Raw genomic sequence first — 23,483 nt, 5'->3', positions numbered from 1 at the left:
GTGTTGACGGGGAGCGAGGGAAGCTGTACACTAGCTGTACAATGGCAGGTGTGTTGGCGGGGAGCGGGGGCAGCTCTACACTAGCAGTACAATGGCATGTGTGTTGGGGGAGCGAGGGCAGCTCTACACTAGCTGTACAATGACAGGTGTGTTGTGGGAGTGGGGGCAGCTCTACACTAGCTGTACAATGGCAGGTGTGTTGGCAGGGAGCGGGGGCAGCTCTACACTAGCAGTACAATGGCATGTGTGTTGGGGGAGCGAGGGCAGCTCTACACTAGCTGTACAATGACAGGTGTGTTGTGGGAGTGGGGGCAGCTCTACACTAGCTGTACAATGACAGGTGTGTTATGGGAGCGAGGGCAGCTCTACACTAGCTGTTTAATGGCAGGTATGTTGGCAGGGAGCGGGGGCAGCTCTACACTAGCAGTACAATGGCAGGTGTGTTGGGGGAGCGGGGACAGCTCTACACTAGCTGTACAATGGCAGGTGTGTTGGCAGGGAGTGGGGGCAGCTCTACACTAGCTGTACAATGGCAGATGTGTTGGGGGAGCTGGGGCAGCTCTGCACTAGCTGTACAATGGCAGGTGTGTTGGCGGGACGCGGGAGGGCAGATCTACACTAGCTGTACAATGGCAGGTGTGTTGGGGGAGCTGGGGCAGCTCTACACTAGCTGTACAATGGCAGGTGTGTTGGGGGAGCGGGGGCAGCTCTACGCTAGCTGTACAATGGCAGGTGTGTTGGGGTAGCGGGGGTGGCTCTACACTAGCTGTACAATGGCAGGTGTGTTGGCGGGGAGTGGGAGGGCAGCTCTACACTAGCTGTACAATGGAAGGTGTGTTGGGGTAGCGGGGGCGGCTCTACACTAGCTGTACAATGGCAGGTGTGTTGGCGGGGAGTGGGAGGTCAGCTCTACACTAGCTGTACAATGGCAGATGTGTTGGCGGGGAGTGGGAGGGCAGCTCTACACTAGCTGTACAATGGCATCAAATAATAACTATTACATTTGCTTCTTTCAATAGAGACTACATCTGTTACTGAAACCAAGTGCCTGGAAATGAACACAAGGAGATGGGACATACAGTGGAACGAGAGAAGCTCTACAGAAGATGGTCAACATCATCCCACTGACCCTGTACAGAAACCCACATCCCGTCAGCGGAGGCAAACACCCCAAACATCTATGAGCATCCATACCAAGGAGAAGGCATTTGCCTGCAGTGTTTGTGGGATGTGCTTCACTCACAGGTCCAGGCTAATCGCACACAAGAGATCTCATGCAGGCGAGAAAATGTACAGGTGTACAGAGTGTGAGAAAAGCTTCACTCAGATCTCAACACTATATATGCATCATAGGACACATACTGGGGAGAAGCCCTATGATTGCACAGAGTGCATGAAAAGCTTTAGTGACTCGTCAGGTCTAAAAAGGCATCAGAGGATCCATACTGGTGAGAAACCATACATATGCACAGTGTGTATGAAAACCTTCAATCGCTCCTCAGGATTGAGAAGCCATCATAGGACCCACAATGGGGTGAAGTCCTACAAGTGCACAGAGTGTATGAAAAGCTTTAGTGACTCTTCAAGTCTGAGAAGGCATCAGAGGATCCATACTGGGGAGAACCCCTACACATGCACAGAGTGCATGAGAAGCTTCAATTGCTCCTCAGCACTGAGAGTCCATCAGAGGGTCCATACTGGAGAGAAACCCTACAAGTGCACGGAGTGCTCAAAATGCTTCAGTCAATCCTCAACTCTGGTTAGCCATCAGAGGATCCATACTGGGGAGAACCCCTACAAGTGCACAGAGTGCGCGAAAGGCTTCAATCACTCATCCGCTCTGATAGCCCATCAGAGGATACACACAGGGCTGAAGCCCTACAGGTGCACAGAATGCAATAAAAGCTTCACATGCGCCTCATCTCTGATAGGCCATCAGCCAGTCCATACAGGAGTGAAGCCCTACAAGTGCACAGAGTGCAAGAAAAGCTTCAGATGCTCCTCAGCTCTGATAGGCCATCAGGGAATCCATACTGGGGAGAAGCCCTACAAGTGCAGAGAGTGCATGAAAAGCTTCAGTCACCGATCAGGTCTGAGCAGGCATCAGAGGATCCATTATAATATGAAGACTGGAGGGCCATCAAGTCTTTAGGAGATCTTTGTACACTGCGCTCTTTCCGTAGTTGTCAAGTGGGGAGATGGTGTGGATGTATTTCTGACCAGCGCCGAGAAGACCTTAGGCCGTCACTCACACTTTTGAAGTGACATGATGGCGAGAATTGATGAGTCCAGTACAGTGCGACCCACAGATCAACTGGGTAGAAGAAATGCCATCACAGCAATAATCATGACTCAGCAACGCAAGATCAAACGGACCATTAAACTCATCAGTAGTGATTGAAATGATAGACGTGAACATGTGTCAACACGGTGCTGCCCAATTACACATTACTGGGGAAGTGGCACCAAGGCTGACAACTTCAAGTAGATACAAAATATCCACCCACACACACTTTGCAAAACAGAATAGAAATAATGAATGAACACATGAGCAGATGTGTTGATAGCATTAACACCAACTTACTTGGCTCACAATAAAGAATATTTCTTTTCCTCAAGATCCTACTGTTTCCTTTACACACCACACCCCTGTTAACTGGTCCACCTGCAGCCTATGCACTGTACCCTGGCACAGAAATGAACAGACATATCCATATAGAATCCCGAAATATTTTGACAATCGAGCAACGTGGCAATGTAAGACATTTTTTGGGAACCAAATGACAGCCAAAGTTGAATAAAGCCATCAAGGACAGCTGGAAGAAAAACTGATACCTTGGGAAAGTGGAGTGAAGGCCTGCACAGAGAATGATGGGGTGCGAGGCAACAAAAAAGACAAATGTGAACCAAGGTTTTGGCACCAAGCAAGAAGAAAACAGCTGCAACAGATAGAACCATTAGCACAATTACTCTGCGTTACCACCACCAGGCCCTCAAACGACCCTAAGCAGGAAACTCTGGGAAGAAACCTGTGAAAGGGTTCGAAACCATGAGCTGGTTGAAGGAGAGTCACGAAACTGCCACACTGCTCGTGAGGATTGAGAGCTGGAATCCCACCCATTGGATCCATAACGAGGCTAAGGTAAAATGTTGGGGAACTCCTACTTATCAAAACACAGTCAAGGGACTATAAAACAGAAGAGTTTTACCAATGTGATGCATTTGAAATCCAAAGTAGGTGTCAGAGAGAGTTGCAGTTTTGAAAGGTTGGAGAGCCTCTGACCTTTAGTACCAATCAGCCACGTGGAAAGGTTGAGAGGCGGAAGAGCCTCTGACTCCCAGTAGCCAGCTTCCATGTGGGAAGGCCGATGGCTGTAGAGCCTCTGACACCAAGTTTCTAGCTGCCACCTTGGAAGGCTGAGTGGCTGAAGACCCCATAAAAACCCTGAAAGCTCTGACAATCTGAGAAGTATTGAGAACCCCAAAATAGCTAAAACATGGAAATGGTTGAAAATGAGAGGGATTGAAACTGGAGAGACAAAACCCCTGAATCCTGGCCCCCCCAGGAGACCGAGCTGGATAATACACCTGTGATTCGCTAACCAACCTCACAAAGAGCCTCAGCCCTGAGACAGCAGTGAAGCATACCATATGCTGAAAATAAAAGAAAGACTAGTGCAATCCACTTCCATTACCTGAAGCTTACGTTTGGAACGTGTCCTGTTAGCACGTCTTTTCTAAGATTAGTACCCAGCGAGGGACAATCAGATTGTTACAAACAATCTGATTGGCCGTTGCTGTCTTTTTACCTTGCCAGGAAACACTCACCTGATGTGCTCCGTTTGGAGAGTCTGGTCCAGCAGAGTTCTTTTCCTTTCAGCTGACCTCCATGGAAAGAGAGAAGGGGCTACATGTAGTCCCTTCTCCCCGATCCCTGGCGTCCACGAGCTGAGAAACAGTTTCAGCTAGGCTTTATAATTAAATAGACACTTGTGTAGCAAAGCTGGTGATTTAAATTACCCTGTTCAATGAAAACACAGCTCAACCTACATTGCTCTTGCCTCCATGGCTCTCAAACCCCTCTTTTCTCTGTTCACTACAAGTTCAAAGTGGCTAACGGAGAGAGCGTCCAGCAGTATTCCCCTCCTCCAAGTGCCAAAGGCCTGTGTGAGAGTCCTGTCCAAGAAAGGCTCTTACTCTTTCAAATAATTGCAAAGCAGAAGTCATAAAGAAGATACTTTTATTAACTATCTTCTCTTTGGCTAAGTACAAAGCCTGTAACTTTATGTGTTTAAAGGTCCTGCAGTTCCATTCTTAAAAATGTAAGTTGTGACATAATGCATGATTGCAGTGTTTGTTCTGCAAACACTCCATTGCCTCAATGTTTTACAGTAACATTCAGGTTAGTGTTTCTTAGTTTGTATCAACTACATTTTGTAGGGAAAGGTGCATCATATGGACATTTGAACACTTTTGAAAATATATATGATCACGCGCCCAATTGCATGTGATGGAAAAGCCAGGTCTGTGAGCTGCTCATTGCATGCATCTGTGCAACTGGTGCTGATCAATTTAGCTGATCCCAAACTCCTTGACATTCTAGCTAATAACCCTGTCGCTTTATACCAGCTACCCTGAAAGTGAGATGTTCCACTTAGTTTGTCCAATTCTCTGACTGCAACGCCATCCACTCTGCTTAGCCGCTTATGTTCTTTTCTCTAATGTAATGTATACACAAACGCTAACTAGATGTTTACACAAAGTCGCAATCAATAGTTCCTTCAAATCTTTACACTACAGGCCACATGCAATACCATACACTGTAGTTAGCCTCCCGAGTTCAATTTTCTCTATGATCGTGATTGTATCATATATTAGCTGCACAATCAGGAAGCTTGGAACGCAAGCAAAATCTGCAAGTAGTCACCTGCATATCATACTAGCCCGATGCGCCTCTGCCCAGCCTACTGCACTTCTGCCCAGCCCGCTGCACCTCTGCCCAGCCTTCACCTTGTCTGTGGAGGTCGTGCTGGGAAGAGCCCTGCACTGAAAAACTGGTTTCAGCTCCTTTGTGGCATATCTCTTTATTTGTGTCCATTCATGCAGCTAAAGGTGACATTTCACAGGCACTCATCTCACTAGTGTCTTACTTCAGAGGTATGCAAAAATGCTGTATTTTATGTCTTTGTTGCAAATAACATCTGTTGACATTAGAAACATTAGTATAAAATTGCAAATCAAATAGGTTTGCTGCTAATCAATACAATCTGAATTAGGAAAATATGCTGATTTATTTTGGAAAACTATTGTTTGCTTTGTATTAATATCCAAAGATATTGGGTTATTCATGATTATATTGGGAATACAAGGGGCTGCTGTATGGAATTATGTCACACGTGGGGACGTTACATGTATTTTTCTGTTTTCCGTGGAGATCTGCGTTTATGTGCCAAGGTCAGCATGCCTCTTGTATATCACCGGGGGTCGAAATTGAAGGCAGCTGGGGGCTATTTAGCTCCTGTTGCTAGCATACTAGAGCATGGTTAGCTTGAAACCAACAGCTACTTTTGGCTCATTCGTCCAACCAGTGCCTTGCAAACATGTAAATGTGACATTAACTTGGAGTATTTGAGAATGTTAATTAAAAAAAGGATTGGAACACATCTAATATACATTCAATCACAATGGTTCATACACAATGGACAAACAGTTAAATGAGCATCTCTGGTAGCTCCTGGTTCCCCTTCGGTAGCTTCTGCCTACAGGGTGATGCCAGACATCCAGGAGCTGGCCTTAGCTCCTGCCTACAGGGTGAGACCAGACGTCCAGGAGCTGGCTTTAGCTCCTGCCTACAGGGTGACGCCAGACGTCCACAGGAGCTGGCCCTAGCTCATGCCTACAGGGTGACGCCAGACGTCCAGGAGCTGGCCTTAGCTCCTGCCTACAGGGTGACGCCAGACGTCCAGGAGCTGGCCTTAGCTCCTGCCTACAGGGTGACGCCAGACGTCCAGGAGCTGGCCCTAGCTCCTGCCTACAGGGTGACGCCAGACGTCCAGGAGCTGGCCTTAGCTCCTGCCTACAGGGTGACGCCAGACGTCCAGGAGCTGGCCTTAGCTCCTGCCTACAGGGTGACGCCAGACGTCCAGGAGCTGGCCTTAGCTCCTGGCTACAGGGTGAGGCCAGACGTCCAGGATATGGCCTTAGCTCCTGCCTACAGGGTGAGGCCAGACGTCCAGGATATGGCCTTAGCTCCTGCCTACAGGGTGAGGCCAGACGTCCAGGAGCTGGCCTTAGCTAACTGCCTACAGGGTGAGGCCAGAAGTCCAGGAGCTGGCCCTAGCTCCTGCCTACAGGGTGAGGCCAGACGTCCAGGAGCTGGCCCTAGCGCCTGCCTACAGGGTGAGGCCAGACGTCCAGGAGCTGGCCTTAGCTCCTGCCTACAGGGTGATGCCAGACGTCCAGGAGCTGGCCTTAGCTCCTGCCTACAGGGTGACGCCAGACATCCAGGAGCTGGCATTAGCTCCTGCCTACAGGGTGACGCCAGGCATCCAGGAGCTGGCCTTAGCTCCTGCCTACAGGGTGACGCCAGACATCCAGGAGCTGGCCTTAGCTCCTGCCTACAGGGTGCCGCCACACATCCAGGAGCTGGCCTTAGCCCCTGCCTACAGGGTGATGCCGGAAGTCCAGGAGCTGGCCTTAGCCCCTGCCTACAGGGTGATGCCGGACGTCCAGGAGCTGGCCTTAGCTCCTGCCTACAGGGTGACGCCGGACGTCCAGGAGCTGGCCTTAGCTCCTGCCTACAGGGTGACGCCGGACGTCCAGGAGCTGGCCTTAGCTCCTGCCTACACAGTGACGCCGGACGTCCAGGAGCTGGCCTTAGCTCCTGCCTACAGGGTGACGCCAGATGTCCAGGAGCTGGCCTTAGCTCCTGCCTACAGGGTGAGACCAGACACCAGCTCCTGCCTACAGGGTGAGACCAGACGTCCAGGAGCTGGCCTTAGCTCCTGCCTACAAAGTGACGCCACACGTCCAGAAGCTGGCCTTAGAATCTGCCTACAGGGTGACGCCAGACGTCCAGGAGCTGGCCTTAGCTCCTGCCTACAGGGTGACGCCAGACGTCCAGGAGCTGGCCTTAGCTCCTGCCTACAGGGTGACGCCAGACATCCAGGAGCTGGCCTTAGCTCCTGCCTACAGGGTGACGCCAGACGTCCAGGAGCGGGCCTTAGCTCCTGCCTACAGGGTGACGCCACACGTCCAGGAACTGGCCTTAGCTCCTGCCTACAGGGTGACGCCAGACGTCCAAGAGCTGGCCTTAGCTCCTGCCTACAGGGTGATGCCAGACGTCCAGAAGCTGGCCTTAGCTCCTGCCTACAGGGTGACGCCACACGTCCAGGAGCTGGCCTTAGCCCCTGCCTACAGGGTGATGCTGGAAGTCCAGGAGCTGGCCTTAGCCCCTGCCTACAGGGTGACGCCAGACGTCCAGGAGCTGACCTTAGCTCCTGCCTACAGGGTGACGCCAGACGTCCAGGAGCTGGCCTTAGCTCCTGCCTTCAGGGTGACGCCAGATGTCCAGGAGCTGGCCTTAGCTCCTGCCTACAGGGTGACGCCACACGTCCAGGAGCTGGCCTTAGCTCCTGCCTACAGGGTGACGCCACACGTCCAGGCGCAGGCCTTAGCTCCTGCCTACAGGGTGACGCCAGACGTCCAGGAGCTGGCCTTAGCTCCTGCCTACAGGGTGACGCCAGACGTCCAGGAGCTGGCCTTAGCTCCTGCCTACAGGGTGACGCCAGACGTCCAGCATATGGCCTTAGCTCCTGCCTACAGGGTGACGCCAGACGTCCAGGAGCTGGCCTTAGCTCCTGCCTACAGGGTGACGCCAGATGTCCAGGAGCTGGCCTTAGCTCCTGCCTACAGGGTGACGCCAGAGTCCAGGAGCTGGCCTTAGCTCCTGCCTACAGGGTGACGCCACACGTCCAGGAGCAGGCCTTAGCTCCTGCCTACAGGATGATGCCGGAAGTCCAGGAGCTGGCCTTAGCTCCTGCTTACAGGGTGACGCCAGACATCCAGGAGCTGGCCTTAGCTGCTGCCTACAGGGTGACGCCAGACGTCCAGGAGCTGGCCTTAGCTCCTGCCTACCGGGTGACGCCAGACGTCCAGTGTCTGGCGTTAACTCCTGCCTACAGGGTGACGCCAGACATCCAGGAGCTGGCCTTAGCTCCTGCCTACAGGGTGAGGCCAGACATCCAGGAGCTGGCCTTAGCTCCTGCCTACAGGGTGAGGCCGGACGTCCAGGAGCTGGGTTTAGCTCCTGCCTACAGGGTGAGGCCGGACGTCCAGGAGCTGGCCTTAGCTCCTGCATACAGGGTGACGCCGGACGTCCAGGAGCTGGCCTTAGCTCCTGCCTACAGGGTGACGCCGGACGTCCAGGAGCTGGCCTTATCTCCGGCCTACAGGGTGACGCCAGACGTCCAGGAGCTGGGTTTAGCTCCTGCCTACAGGGTGACGCCACACGTCCAGGAGCTGGCCTTAGCTCCGGCCTACAGGGTGACGCCAGACGTCCAGGAGCTGGGTTTAGCTCCTGCCTACAGGGTGACGCCACACGTCCAGGAGCTGGCCTTAGCTCCTGCCTACAGGGTGACGCCACACGTCCAGGAGCTGGCCTTAGCTCCTGCCTACAGGGTGACGCCAGACGTCCAGGAGCTGGCCTTAGCTCCTGCCTACAGGGTGACGCCGGACGTCCAGGAGCTGGCCTTAGCTCCTGCCTACAGGGTGATGCCAGACGTCCAGGAGCCGGCCTTAGCCCCTGCCTACAGGGTGATGCCGGAAGTCCAGGAGCCGGCCTTAGCTCCTGCCTACAGGGTGACGCCAGACGTCCAGGAGCTGGCCTTAGCCCCTGCCTACAGGGTGACGCCAGACGTCCAGGAGCTGGCCTTAGCCCCTGCCTACAGGGTGACGCCAGACGTCCAGGAGCTGGCCTTAGCTCCGGCCTACAGGGTGACGCCAAACGTCCAGGAGCTGGCCTTAGCTCCTGCCTACAGGGTGACGCCAGACGTCCAGGAGCTGGCCTTAGCCCCTGCCTACAGGTTGACGCCAGACGTCCAAGAGCTGGCCTTAGCTCCTGCCTACAGGGTGACGCCAGACGTCCAGAAGCTGGCCTAAGCTCCTACCTACAGGGTGACGCCAGACGTCCAGGAGCTGGCCTTAGCCCCTGCCTACAGGGTGACGCCAGAAATCCAGGAGCTGGCCTTAGCTCCTGCCTACAGGGTGATGCCAGACATCCAGGAGCTGGCCTTAGCTCCTGACTACAGGGTGACGTACACATAGCTCCTGCCTACAAGGTGACGCCGGATGTCCAGGAGCTGGCCTTAGCTCCTGCCTACAGGGTGACGCCACATGTCCAGGAGCTGGCTTTAGCTCCTGCCTACAGGGTGACGCCAGACGTCCAGGAGCTGGCCTTAGCTCCTGCCTACAGGGTGACGCCAGACGTCCAGGAGCTGGCCTTAGCTCCTGCCTACAGGGTGACGCCACACGTCCAGGAGCTGGCCTTAGCTCCTGCCTACAGGGTGACGCCAGACGTCCAGGAGCTGGGTTTAGCTCCTGCCTACAGGGTGACGCCAGACGTCCAGGAGCTGGCCTTAGCTCCTGCCTACAGGGTGACGCCAGACGTCCAGGAGCTGGCCTTAGCTCCTGCCTACAGGGTGACGCCACACGTCCAGGAGCCGGCCTTAGCTCCTGCCTACAAGGTGACGCCGGACGTCCAGGAGCAGGCCTTAGCCCCTGCCTACAGGGTGACGCCGGAAGTCCAGGAGCTGGCCTTAGCTCCTGCCTACAGGGTGATGCCAGACGTCCAGGAGCTGGCCTTAGCCCCTGCCTACAGGGTGACGCCAGACGTCCAGGAGCTGGCCTTAGCCCCTGCCTACAGGGTGACGCCAGACGCCCAGGAGCTGGCCTTAGCTCCGGCCTACAGGGTGACGTCAGACGTCCAGGAGCTGGCCTTAGCTCCTGCCTACAGGGTGACGCCAGATGTCCAGGAGCTGGCCTTAGCTCCTGCCTACAGGGTGAGACCAGAAACCAGCTCCTGCCTACAGGGTGAGACCAGACGTCCAGGAGCTGGCCTTAGCTCCTGCCTACAGGTTGACGCCAGACATCCAGGAGCTGGCCTTAGCTCCTGCCTACAGGGTGACGCCAGACATCCAGGAGCTGGCCTTAGCTCCTGCCTACAGGGTGACGCCAGACACCCAGGAGCTGGCCTTAGCTCCTGATTACAGGGTGACGTACACATAGCTCCTGCCTACAGGGTGACGCCGGACGTCCAGGAGCTGGCCTTAGCTCCTGCCTACAGGGTGACGCCAGACGTCCAGGAGCTGGCCTTAGCTCCTGCCTACAGGGTGACGCCAGACGTCCAGGAGCTGGCCTTAGCTCCTGCCTACAGGGTGATGCCACACATCCAGAAGCTGGCCTTAGCTCCTGCCTACAGGGTGACGCCAGACATCCAGGAGCTGGCCTTAGCTCCTGCCTACAGGGTGACGCCAGACGTCCAGGAGCGGGCCTTAGCTCCTGCCTACAGGGTGACGCCACACGTCCAGGAACTGGCCTTAGCTCCTGCCTACAGGGTGACGCCAGACGTCCAAGAGCTGGCCTTAGCTCCTGCCTACAGGGTGATGCCAGACGTCCAGAAGCTGGCCTTAGCTCCTGCCTACAGGGTGACGCCACACGTCCAGGAGCTGGCCTTAGCCCCTGCCTACAGGGTGATGCTGGAAGTCCAGGAGCTGGCCTTAGCCCCTGCCTACAGGGTGACGCCAGACGTCCAGGAGCTGACCTTAGCTCCTGCCTACAGGGTGACGCCAGACGTCCAGGAGCTGGCCTTAGCTCCTGCCTTCAGGGTGACGCCAGATGTCCAGGAGCTGGCCTTAGCTCCTGCCTACAGGGTGACGCCACACGTCCAGGAGCTGGCCTTAGCTCCTGCCTACAGGGTGACGCCACACGTCCAGGCGCAGGCCTTAGCTCCTGCCTACAGGGTGACGCCACACGTCCAGGAGCTGGCCTTAGCTCCTGCCTACAGGGTGACGCCAGACGTCCAGGAGCTGGCCTTAGCTCCTGCCTACAGGGTGACGCCAGACGTCCAGGAGCTGGCCTTAGCTCCTGCCTACAGGGTGACGCCAGACGTCCAGCATATGGCCTTAGCTCCTGCCTACAGGGTGACGCCAGACGTCCAGGAGCTGGCCTTAGCTCCTGCCTACAGGGTGACGCCAGATGTCCAGGAGCTGGCCTTAGCTCCTGCCTACAGGGTGACGCCAGAGTCCAGGAGCTGGCCTTAGCTCCTGCCTACAGGGTGACGCCACACGTCCAGGAGCAGGCCTTAGCTCCTGCCTACAGGATGATGCCGGAAGTCCAGGAGCTGGCCTTAGCTCCTGCTTACAGGGTGACGCCAGACATCCAGGAGCTGGCCTTAGCTGCTGCCTACAGGGTGACGCCGGACGTCCAGGAGCTGGCCTTAGCTCCTGCCTACCGGGTGATGCCAGACGTCCAGTGTCTGGCGTTAACTCCTGCCTACAGGGTGACGCCAGACATCCAGGAGCTGGCCTTAGCTCCTGCCTACAGGGTGAGGCCAGACATCCAGGAGCTGGCCTTAGCTCCTGCCTACAGGGTGAGGCCGGACGTCCAGGAGCTGGGTTTAGCTCCTGCCTACAGGGTGAGGCCGGACGTCCAGGAGCTGGCCTTAGCTCCTGCATACAGGGTGACGCCGGACGTCCAGGAGCTGGCCTTAGCTCCTGCCTACAGGGTGACGCCGGACGTCCAGGAGCTGGCCTTAGCTCCGGCCTACAGGGTGACGCCAGACGTCCAGGAGCTGGGTTTAGCTCCTGCCTACAGGGTGACGCCACACGTCCAGGAGCTGGCCTTAGCTCCGGCCTACAGGGTGACGCCAGACGTCCAGGAGCTGGGTTTAGCTCCTGCCTACAGGGTGACGCCACACGTCCAGGAGCTGGCCTTAGCTCCTGCCTACAGGGTGACGCCACACGTCCAGGAGCCGGCCTTAGCTCCTGCCTACAAGGTGACGCCGGACGTCCAGGAGCAGGCCTTAGCCCCTGCCTACAGGGTGACGCCGGAAGTCCAGGAGCTGGCCTTAGCTCCTGCCTACAGGGTGACGCCAGACGTCCAGGAGCTGGCCTTAGCCCCTGCCTACAGGGTGACGCCGGAAGTCCAGGAGCTGGCCTTAGCTCCTGCCTACAGGGTGACGCCAAACGTCCAGGAGCTGGCCTTAGCTCCTGCCTACAGGGTGACGCCAGACATCCAGGAGCTGGCCTTAGCCCCTGCCTACAGGTTGACGCCAGACGATCAAGAGCTGGCCTTAGCTCCTGCCTACAGGGTGACGCCACATGTCCAGGAGCTGGCTTTAGCTCCTGCCTACAGGGTGACGCCAGACGTCCAGGAGCTGGCCTTAGCTCCTGCCTACAGGGTGACGCCAGACGTCCAGGAGCTGGCCTTAGCTCCTGCCTACAGGGTGACGCCAGACGTCCAGGAGCTGGGTTTAGCTCCTGCCTACAGGGTGACGCCAGACGTCCAGGAGCTGGCCTTAGCTCCTGCCTACAGGGTGACGCCAGACGTCCAGGAGCTGGCCTTAGCCCCTGCCTACAGGTTGACGCCAGACGTCCAAGAGCTGGCCTTAGCTCCTGCCTACAGGGTGAGGCCACATGTCCAGGAGCTGGCTTTAGCTCCTGCCTACAGGGTGACGCCAGACGTCCAGGAGCTGGCCTTAGCTCCTGCCTACAGGGTGACGCCAGACGTCCAGGAGCTGGCCTTAGCTCCTGCCTACAGGGTGACGCCAGACGTCCAGGAGCTGGGTTTAGCTCCTGCCTACAGGGTGACGCCAGACGTCCAGGAGCTGGCCTTAGCTCCTGCCTACAGGGTGACGCCAGACGTCCAGGAGCTGGCCTTAGCTCCTGCCTACAGGGTGACGCCACACGTCCAGGAGCCGGCCTTAGCTCCTGCCTACAAGGTGACGCCGGACGTCCAGGAGCAGGCCTTAGCCCCTGCCTACAGGGTGACGCCGGAAGTCCAGGAGCTGGCCTTAGCTCCTGCCTACAGGGTGACGCCAGACGTCCAGGAGCTGGCCTTAGCCCCTGCCTACAGGGTGACGCCGGAAGTCCAGGAGCTGGCCTTAGCTCCTGCCTACAGGGTGACGCCAAACGTCCAGGAGCTGGCCTTAGCTCCTGCCTACAGGGTGACGCCAGACATCCAGGAGCTGGCCTTAGCCCCTGCCTACAGGTTGACGCCAGACGTCCAAGAGCTGGCCTTAGCTCCTGCCTACAGGGTGACGCCAGACGTCCAGGAGCTGGCCTAAGCTCCTACCTACAGGGTGACGCCAGACGTCCAGGAGCTGGCCTTAGCCCCTGCCTACAGGGTGACGCCAGAAATCCAGGAGCTGGCCTTAGCTCCTGCCTACAGGGTGATGCCAGACATCCAGGAGCTGGCCTTAGCTCCTGACTACAGGGTGACGTACACATAGCTCCTGCCTACAAGGTGACGCCGGACGTCCAGGAGCTGGCCTTAGCTCCTGCCTACAGGGTGACGCCACATGTCCAGGAGCTGGCTTTAGCTCCTGCCTACAGGGTGACGCCAGACGTCCAGGAGCTGGCCTTAGCTCCTGCCTACAGGGTGACGCCAGACGTCCAGGAGCTGGCCTTAGCTCCTGCCTACAGGGTGACACCAGACATCCAGGAGCTGGGTTTAGCTCCTGCCTACAGGGTGACGCCAGACGTCCAGGAGCTGGCCTTAGCTCCTGCCTACAGGGTGACGCCAGACGTCCAGGAGCTGGCCTTAGCTCCTGCCTACAGGGTGACGCCACACGTCCAGGAGCCGGCCTTAGCTCCTGCCTACAAGGTGACGCCGGACGTCCAGGAGCAGGCCTTAGCCCCTGCCTACAGGGTGACGCCGGAAGTCCAGGAGCTGGCCTTAGCTCCTGCCTACAGGGTGACGCCAGACGTCCAGGAGCTGGCCTTAGCCCCTGCCTACAGGGTGACGCCGGAAGTCCAGGAGCTGGCCTTAGCTCCTGCCTACAGGGTGACGCCAGACGTCCAGGAGCTGGCCTTAGCTCCTGCCTACAGGGTGACGCCGGACGTCCAGGAGCTGGCCTTAGCTCCTGCCTACAGGGTGACGCCAGACGTCCAGGAGCCGGCCTTAGCCCCTGCCTACAGGGTGATGCCGGAAGTCCAGGAGCCGGCCTTAGCTCCTGCCTACAGGGTGACGCCAGACGTCCAGGAGCTGGCCTTAGCCCCTGCCTACAGGGTGACGCCAGACGTCCAGGAGCTGGCCTTAGCCCCTGCCTACAGGGTGACGCCAGACGTCCAGGAGCTGGCCTTAGCTCCGGCCTACGGGGTGACGCCAAACGTCCAGGAGCTGGCCTTAGCTCCTGCCTACAGGGTGACGCCAGACATCCAGGAGCTGGCCTTAGCCCCTGCCTACAGGTTGACGCCAGACGTCCAAGAGCTGGCCTTAGCTCCTGCCTACAGGGTGACGCCAGACGTCCAGGAGCTGGCCTAAGCTCCTACCTACAGGGTGACGCCAGACGTCCAGGAGCTGGCCTTAGCCCCTGCCTACAGGGTGACGCCAGAAATCCAGGAGCTGGCCTTAGCTCCTGCCTACAGGGTGATGCCAGACATCCAGGAGCTGGCCTTAGCTCCTGACTACAGGGTGACGTACACATAGCTCCTGCCTACAAGGTGACGCCGGACGTCCAGGAGCTGGCCTTAGCTCCTGCCTACAGGGTGACGCCACATGTCCAGGAGCTGGCTTTAGCTCCTGCCTACAGGGTGACGCCAGACGTCCAGGAGCTGGCCTTAGCTCCTGCCTACAGGGTGACGCCAGACGTCCAGGAGCTGGCCTTAGCTCCTGCCTACAGGGTGACGCCAGACGTCCAGGAGCTGGGTTTAGCTCCTGCCTACAGGGTGACGCCAGACGTCCAGGAGCTGGCCTTAGCTCCTGCCTACAGGGTGACGCCAGACGTCCAGGAGCTGGCCTTAGCTCCTGCCTACAGGGTGACGCCACACGTCCAGGAGCCGGCCTTAGCTCCTGCCTACAAGGTGACGCCGGACGTCCAGGAGCAGGCCTTAGCCCCTGCCTACAGGGTGACGCCGGAAGTCCAGGAGCTGGCCTTAGCTCCTGCCTACAGGGTGACGCCAGACGTCCAGGAGCTGGCCTTAGCCCCTGCCTACAGGGTGACGCCAGACGTCCAGGAGCTGGCCTTAGCCCCTGCCTACAGGGTGACGCCAGACGCCCAGGAGCTGGCCTTAGCTCCGGCCTACAGGGTGACGTCAGACGTCCAGGAGCTGGCCTTAGCTCCTGCCTACAGGGTGACGCCAGATGTCCAGGAGCTGGCCTTAGCTCCTGCCTACAGGGTGAGACCAGACACCAGCTCCTGCCTACAGGGTGAGACCAGACGTCCAGGAGCTGGCCTTAGCTCCTGCCTACAGGTTGACGCCAGACATCCAGGAGCTGGCCTTAGCTCCTGCCTACAGGGTGACGCCAGACATCCAGGAGCTGGCCTTAGCTCCTGCCTACAGGGTGACGCCAGACACCCAGGAGCTGGCCTTAGCTCCTGACTACAGGGTGACGTACACATAGCTCCTGCCTACAGGGTGACGCCGGACGTCCAGGAGCTGGCCTTAGCTCCTGCCTACAGGGTGAGGCCAGACGTCCAGGAGCTGGCCTTAGCTCCTGCCTACAGGGTGACGCCAGACGTCCAGGAGCTGGCCTTAGCTCCTGCCTAAAGGGTGACGCCAGACGTCCAGGAGCTGGCCTTAGCTCCTGCCTACAGGGTGACGCCAGACGTCCAGGAGCTGGCCTTAGCTCCTGCCTACAGGGTGACGCCAGACGTCCAGGAGCTGGCCTTAGCTCCTGCCTACAGGGTGACGCCAGACGTCCAGGAGCTGGCCTTAGCTCCTGCCTACAGGGTGAGGCCAGACGTCGAGGAGCTGGCCTTAGCTCCTGCCTACAGGGTGAGGCCACACGTCCAGGAGCTGGCCTTAACTCCTGCCTACAGGGTGAGGCCACACGTCCAGGAGCTGGCCTTAACTCCTGCCTACAGGGTGACGCCACACGTCCAGGAGCTGGCCTTAGCTCCTGCCTACAGGGTGACGCCACACATCCAGGAGCTGGCCTTAGCTCCTGCCTACAGGTTGACGCCAGACGTCCAGGAGCTGGCCTTAGCCCCTGCCTACAAGGTGACGCCACACGTCCAGGAGCTGGCCTTAGCCCCTGCCTACAGGGTGACGCCACACGTCCAGGAGCTGGCCTTAGCTCCTGCCTACAGGGTGACGCCAGACGTCCAGGAGCTGGCCTTAGCCCCTGCCTACAGGTTGACGCCAGACATCCAGGAGCTGGCCTTAGCTCCTGCCTACAGGGTGACGTACACATAGCTCCTCAGCGTCGTCCAGGAGCTGGCTTTAGCTCCTGCCTACAGGGTGACGCCAGACGTCCAGGAGCTGGCCTTAGCTCCTGCCTACAGGGTGACGCCAGACGTCCAGGAGCTGGCCTTAGCTCCTGCCTACAGGGTGACGCCAGACGTCCAGGAGCTGGCCTTAGCTCCTGCTGGCCTTAGCTCCTGCCAGGAGCTGGGTTTAGCTCCTGCCTACAGGGTGACGCCACACGTCCAGGAGCTGGCCTTAGCTCCTGCCTACAGGGTGACGCCAGACGTCCAGGACTGGCCTTAGCTCCTGCCTACAGGGTGACGCCAGACGTCCAGGAGCTGGCCTTAGCTCCTGCCTACAGGGTGACGCCACACGTCCAGGAGCTGGCCTTAGCTCCTGCCTACAGGGTGACGCCAGACATCCAGGATATGGCCTTAGCTCCTGCCTACAGGGTGAGGCCACACATCCAGGAGCTGGCCTTAGCTCCTGCCTACAGGGTGACGCCACACGTCCAGGAGCTGGCCTTAGCTCCTGCCTAAAGGGTGACGCCAGACGTCCAGGCGCAGGCCTTAGCTCCTGCCTACAGGGTGACGCCACACGTCCAGGCGCAGGCCTTAGCTCCTGCCTACAGGGTGACGCCACACGTCCAGGAGCTGGCCTTAGCTCCTGCCTACAGGGTGACGCCAGACGTCCAGGAGCTGGCCTTAGCTCCTGCCTACAGGGTGACGCCAGATGTCCAGGAGCTGGCCTTAGCTCCTGCCTAAAGGGTGACGCCAGACGTCCAGGAGCTGGCCTTAGCTCCTGCCTACAGGGTGACGCCAGACGTCCAGGAGCTGGCCTTAGCTCCTGCCTACAGGGTGACGCCACACATCCAGGAGCTGGCCTTAGCTCCTGCCTACAGGGTGACGCCAGACGTCCAGGAGCTGGCCTTAGCTCCTGCCTACAGGGTGACGCCAGACGTCCAGGAGCTGGCCTTAGCTCCTGCCTACAGGGTGACGCCAGACGTCCAGGAGCTGGCCTTAGCTCCTGCCTAAAGGGTGACGCCAGACGTCCAGGAGCTGGCCTTAGCTCCTGCCTACAGGGTGACGCCAGACGTCCAGGAGCTGGCCTTAGCTCCTGCCTACAGGGTGACGCCAGACGTCGAGGAGCTGGCCTTAGCTCCTGCCTACAGGGTGAGGCCACACGTCCAGGAGCTGGCCTTAACTCCTGCCTACAGGGTGACGCCACACGTCCAGGAGCTGGCCTTAGCTCCTGCCTACAGGGTGACGCCACACGTCCAGGAGCTGGCCTTAGCTCCTGCCTACAGGGTGACGCCACACATCCAGGAGCTGGCCTTAGCTCCTGCCTACAGGGTGACGCCACACAATCAGGAGCTGGCCTTAGCTCCTGCCTACAGGGTGACGCCAGACGTCCAAGAGCTGGCCTTAGCTCCTGCCTACAGGTTGATGCCAGACGTCCAGGAGCTGGCCTTAGCCCCTGCCTACAGGGTGACGCCACACGTCCAGGCGCAGGCCTTAGCTCCTGCCTACAGGGTGACGCCACACGTCCAGGAGCTGGCCTTAGCTGCTGCCTACAGGGTGACGCCACACGTCCAGGAGCTGGCCTTAGCTCCTGCCTACAGGGTGACGCCAGACGTCCAGGAGCTGGCCTTAGCCCCTGCCTACAGGTTGACGCCAGACATCCAGGAGCTGGCCTTAGCTCCTGCCTACAGGGTGACGTACACATAGCTCCTCAGCGTCGTCCAGGAGCTGGCTTTAGCTCCTGCCTACAGGGTGACGCCAGACGTCCAGGAGCTGGCCTTAGCTCCTGCCTACAGGGTGACGCCAGACGTCCAGGAGCTGGCCTTAGCTCCTGCCTACAGGGTGACGCCAGACGTCCAGGAGCTGGCCTTAGCTGCTGCTGGCCTTAGCTCCTGCCAGGAGCTGGGTTTAGCTCCTGCCTACAGGGTGACGCCACACGTCCAGGAGCTGGCCTTAGCTCCTGCCTACAGGGTGACGCCAGACGTCCAGGACTGGCCTTAGCTCCTGCCTACAGGGTGACGCCAGACGTCCAGGAGCTGGCCTTAGCTCCTGCCTACAGGGTGACGCCAGACGTCCAGGATATGGCCTTAGCTCCTGCCTACAGGGTGACGCCAGACGTCCAGGAGCTGGCCTTAGCTCCTGCCTACAGGGTGACTCCACACATCCAGGAGCTGGCCTTAGCTCCTGCCTACAGGGTGACGCCAGACGTCCAGAAGCTGGCCTTAGCTCCTGCCTACAGGGTGACGCCAGACATCCAGGATATGGCCTTAGCTCCTGCCTACAGGGTGACACCAGACATCCAGGAGCTGGGTTTAGCTCCTGCTCAATGAATCTCAATTTCGAACCCTGTATCACTCTGATGCATTCGTATTCATCTAGAATCATAGGGTCACATATACTTCACCTAAAATAATTGATGGAAGATAGAAGCTTTTTGTGTAATTGTTTTTTTTCTGTTAAGGAAATTGTTTTAAAGCTAAATTCAGGCAAACAATAGCTGTAATGTTGATATTGTAATTGTATTTACTATTGTGACCATCTTCTGGAATAAAATGGAGATATTTTGAAAAGGTTTAATGGATACCGCCAAGATAATTTATCGTTACTGCTCACTGGAATGGGTTTACCACAGGACTTTAAGTGATGGAAGGGCAGTGTTGGCCACTATATTTGGACTCAATGGGGATTTTGGAAGAATTACCATAAGCAGTATTTCCACCCCAGTAATTCTGCCCTTTTTTCGGCTTTAATGGGCAAATCCTCCATTTCATCATCGAACTCTGGATTGGACGAAATTTGGTGGTAATTCCGTTAGCATTACTTTTTTTGGGTGGCAATGGAATTACTGCAGTTTTTTTTCCCAAACCCTCAACCTCCGAAAAAGTCCCTTTGTTCAAATGAACTTGATTGAGTGAAACCTGTTTTCTTTATAGCGCCACCTGGTGGCACAGATGTCTCTGCTGCACCACGGCTCGGGACAAGGAGACGTGTTAAAAGAAAGACTGCTTGTTTGGCCCCGGATACTTTGTAGCAGTTCTTTCTTCTGTGCAAATGCACAGATAGTTTGTAACACATGGACGGCCATAGGCAGCATTGAGAGGCAGAAGGGATGGGCGGCTGGCTTATCCTCTGACAAGCCTCCCACGGGGACCGCCACATATCTCTGACAAGCCCCCCACGGGGACCGCCACATGTCTCTGGCAAAGCCTCCCACGGGGACCGCCACATGTCTCTGACAAGCCTCCCACGGGGACCGCCACATGTCTCTGACAAGCCTCCCACGGGGACCGCCACATGTCTCTGACAAGCCTCCCACGGGGACCGCCACATGTCTCTGACAAGCCCCCCACGGGGACCGCCACATGTCTCTGGCAAAGCCGAAACCTGCTCACAGCTCCACTTAGGAACACGCTGGGTCCCTAGGACTATAGGAAGGCGGCCTCCGAGTTACCTTTGTTGTGTATCCTAATATAGTGACATTATAAGTGTAAAACAACAGCAAATCATGTTGTCTATGGGTTGTGCAATCTATAAGGGCGTTCTAGTGTGTAGTGTGGAATGTGGAGAGTACATTCTTTTCACAGAGCGAGAAACAGTGAGAAAGAGAGGTGGCAAGATGATAAGGCTGGGCGACTTAGAGCTAAATACATGAAAACTGTTGGCGTGAGTCCCTCCTTAGTACTGGTGATGAGGATGGGATTGGGACCTCCCAAGCCACCGCTAAAGCTCATGGATGCGCAACATGCTGAAGAGGTTGCATGCCTCTGCGTCTGAGCGTCGCTTCTTTGGTAGCGCGTGTTGTGACGCGCAACCTGCCCAGGTGGATTTTGGTTGCCTGGTCACCTGCGCTTTGCTATGGGCAGAGCAGTGAAGAGACCCGAGCGGAATCGGCGGGGAGGCAACACGCCACATGAAGCACCAGTTCTGCTATTGCAACATCACCTTGCATGGGGTAACAGATAAGACAACAGCTAAAGTATTAAACGTTGGACGTGCTGGGAGTTACATTTAAAATCCTCACAATGAATCAGGATCCCAATCAATACAACTGCATTTTGATCCTCGATTACGAAATTATAACCATTGTCACATAACTAAATATGCACTTAATTGCTTTTTGCTCACAATGATGCTGCTGCTAGAGTAAGGAATGTACTTGTTGCTAAACTTGGACACATTATGACATTAGATTTCAATGTTTGAAATGAATGTCATGTTTGCAGAATGTCATATTTATCAGGTTTGGCGAAAAAGAGTTGAACTATTGCAAGTTGAAGGTGATGGGAATTAAATAGAAATGTAAATTGCATTCAAATTTATATCATGAAACCATTACCATCTTTACACAATTAAATATGCACTTTATTGCCTTTTGCACAACGTGATGTTGCCAGTACATCAATGAATGGACCTGCCGCAACAATTGCACATATCTTGACCCCAGATGTTTAAATATTAAGGATCTAAATAATGTTTATCTTCGCATGATGTGGAGTGTACTTTATACATTTATCTGGGTATTTTTAATTCACTCTGTAAATGCGGTGACTCAGATGAAGTAGATTTGGCTATGTCATTAGTTATTGAGCTTTTATGTCTTATCCATGTATTGAATTGTTGCTTTTATCATTGTAACTATGTGTTTGGCAAATGACTAACTTGTCGAATAAAAGCTATATGATGGTGCGCTGGTTTTCTAGTGAGGGGAACAGCAGTATACTGTGCTCTTCTGGAGCTGGGCTATTATGCATTCTTGGTTACAGCCATAGTATTGGCATACATGGATATAAATCTTCCAGGGCCTCCTTTGTTCTTACAGTCATTGAGGGTTTCCTTTGGTGCATTCTAGATGGGGATGGGACGGCGTTTGCTGGATCACTGTCTGGGGCGTGAAGGTTGGACTATGTCTAAAAGACTACCACATGTTGGAGGGGGAGAGTGTGGATTGACACTACTTTTGAGATAAGCACAGAGAAGCTTGCTAAGCATTACCAGGCGCGTTCCCATTTCTCCACATAGGAGCAGAAGGGGAATGAGTCCATTGAGGAATGTGTCACTGCTTCGAGTGCTGCTTCGAGTGGTCTAGTAATAAAATGTGATTTTAAGCATTGTAGAGAGGAACACTTGAGAGAATGATAGAACGCAGCAATTATAAGCTACATGAAGCACTTTGGAGGGTGGATATTTAGCTGGAAAGGGCTGCAGAGGCAGCTAAGATTGGGGAGCACATGGAGGCTTTTATGAAGGAGTTGGATTGAAATCGGTGGAACTCTCAACAGGACTGTGTGAATGTGCTAGAAAAAAACAGAGAAAGGGAATACCGTCAAGGACAGTGGAAAGGTATTTGTGAAGCAGAAAATAGGGGGGAAGGCGACAGGAAGGAGGAAAACACGTGTTTGTCAGAAGATGTTATCATTGTTGGAGCACAGAGCATTTATCTAGTGATAAAGTGTGTTACTATCCTCCCTCATCTTCTGGGCCGATAGCTTCTAGAGAGAGGGCAAACAAAATTGGGGAGAGAGGACAACCCTGCCTTGTCCCCCTTTCTAGGTCAAACTAGTGGGAGAAAGCCCCATTCAAAGCCACACAGGCCTTGTGTGATGAATATTGCCATGATCCCTTGCTAGAATGTACCTCCACTCCATATTTGAGGAGGACCCCCCTAAGAAAGCTCCACCCTATCGAAGGCCTTCTCTGCGTCTACCAACAAGAGAGCCACCCTTCAAGGAGCCATTAACCAAATGCAACACCTTCCTCGTGGTATCAGCCCCTTGGGGCCCCTTTATGAAACCCACCTGGTACGCATGGACCAGACGAGGCATATACCCTTCCAACCTTTCGGTGAGCACCCTGGTAAATATTTTGACATGGGGGCAGAATGGTTAAGGGGAGGGGGTGCAGACAGACGAGGTTGCTATAAAACTAGGTTCGGAGACAATTCTGGTAGAGTAAGTGCATAGAAGAAAGTAAGTTGAGGACGGGAGGGGATAGGAAAAGGGAGAAAGGGAGAGGAGGAGAGAACAGAGAGTAAGCAGTCCATTGGATGGGTTGATCCTGCTTAGTAACGTGAAAGAATTGAACATGGCCATATATTTCCAAAAAGAAGGGGTTTGTGTTGTTTTCTCTGGTCTGACTGGCACCGCCTCCCTGCTGAGCCCATAGGCTACACGAAGGAGCTAAATAGGTCTTCTAAATTTCGAACCCTGTTTTTTTTAATAAACATATTTTATTGGTGATTTAAACACATTCATGCAACATATCAACAGTGTCCCCCCCTCCCTCCCCGGGTTGATTCCTTGGTCTGTTCATGTTTCTCACTCCATGCATCACCTCCAGTAGTATGTCGCCTGTAATGTTCAAGATAGAACCCCATTGCTCCCACCATTGCCCAACAATAGTTCTCAGATTTCACGTTCTTCCCACTTTCCCCAGATCTTCGTAGCTTTTGCAGGGCACCCCCGTGCAGTGTATATTCTGTCTTCTTTTGTCGCGCAGATGTCCATTTCATTGACCCATTGGTCGACTGTTGGGCATTCCGGTGCACCCCATTTCTATGTTATGTCCCACTTTATCAGGCCCATTGCTGTGGAGAGAAAAATACCCTCCCATTTGTTCGAGGTGCTTTCATCCGGAGCGCCCAGTAGCATTATTGCGGGTTCTAGTGTTATTGTACGGCCCAGCGTTCTTGTAAGTACTTGTGAGCATTGTGTCCAGAAGTCTCTGATTTTGGGGCAGTCCCAGAGGAGATGAAAAAAAGTGCCCTCCTTCCCCCGGCATCTCAGGCAATTGGGATCTGCTGCCCTTCCCCAACCGAAAAGGGCCACGCGGGGGTAGTATACCCTGTGGAGTATTTTGAGCTGTACCAGTCTTATTCTGGAGTCTTATTGCGATTTCGCGAGGGTGCATGAGGACCTGAATCCAGTCCTCAGGGTCAATATCCCCAATATCCCGCTCCCGTCTAGTTCTGAGGCTGGCCAGTTCCGGAGTAGCGAATGCATTGATGGCCTTATACAGTATAGTCGTTACCTTGGTGGGCATATGTTGTGTCAGTAGGTTA

The 23,483-nt window shown here is 55.7% G+C and overlaps 1 protein-coding gene across 1 annotated transcript in view; it reads left to right on the top strand.

Annotated features, from left to right (window-relative positions):
- The window catches only part of LOC138492758 (zinc finger protein 91-like), a 237,196-nt gene extending 234,576 nt beyond the window's left edge, over positions 1–2,620 (top strand). Inside the window, exon 3 of the mRNA XM_069620138.1 lies at positions 1,429–2,620. Coding sequence (XP_069476239.1) covers positions 1,429–2,152 — 724 coding nt within the window. The 3' untranslated portion in view covers positions 2,153–2,620. The remainder of the gene's footprint in view (positions 1–1,428) is intronic.
- The last annotated feature ends 20,863 nt before the right edge of the window (positions 2,621–23,483 follow it).

The sequence above is a fragment of the Ambystoma mexicanum genome, chromosome 10 (assembly GCF_040938575.1).
Source record: "Ambystoma mexicanum isolate Mex_15411 chromosome 10, UKY_AmexF1_1, whole genome shotgun sequence".
NCBI classification, from domain to species: domain Eukaryota; kingdom Metazoa; phylum Chordata; class Amphibia; order Caudata; family Ambystomatidae; genus Ambystoma; species Ambystoma mexicanum.
This window is presented reverse-complemented; position numbering and strand designations above follow the sequence as displayed.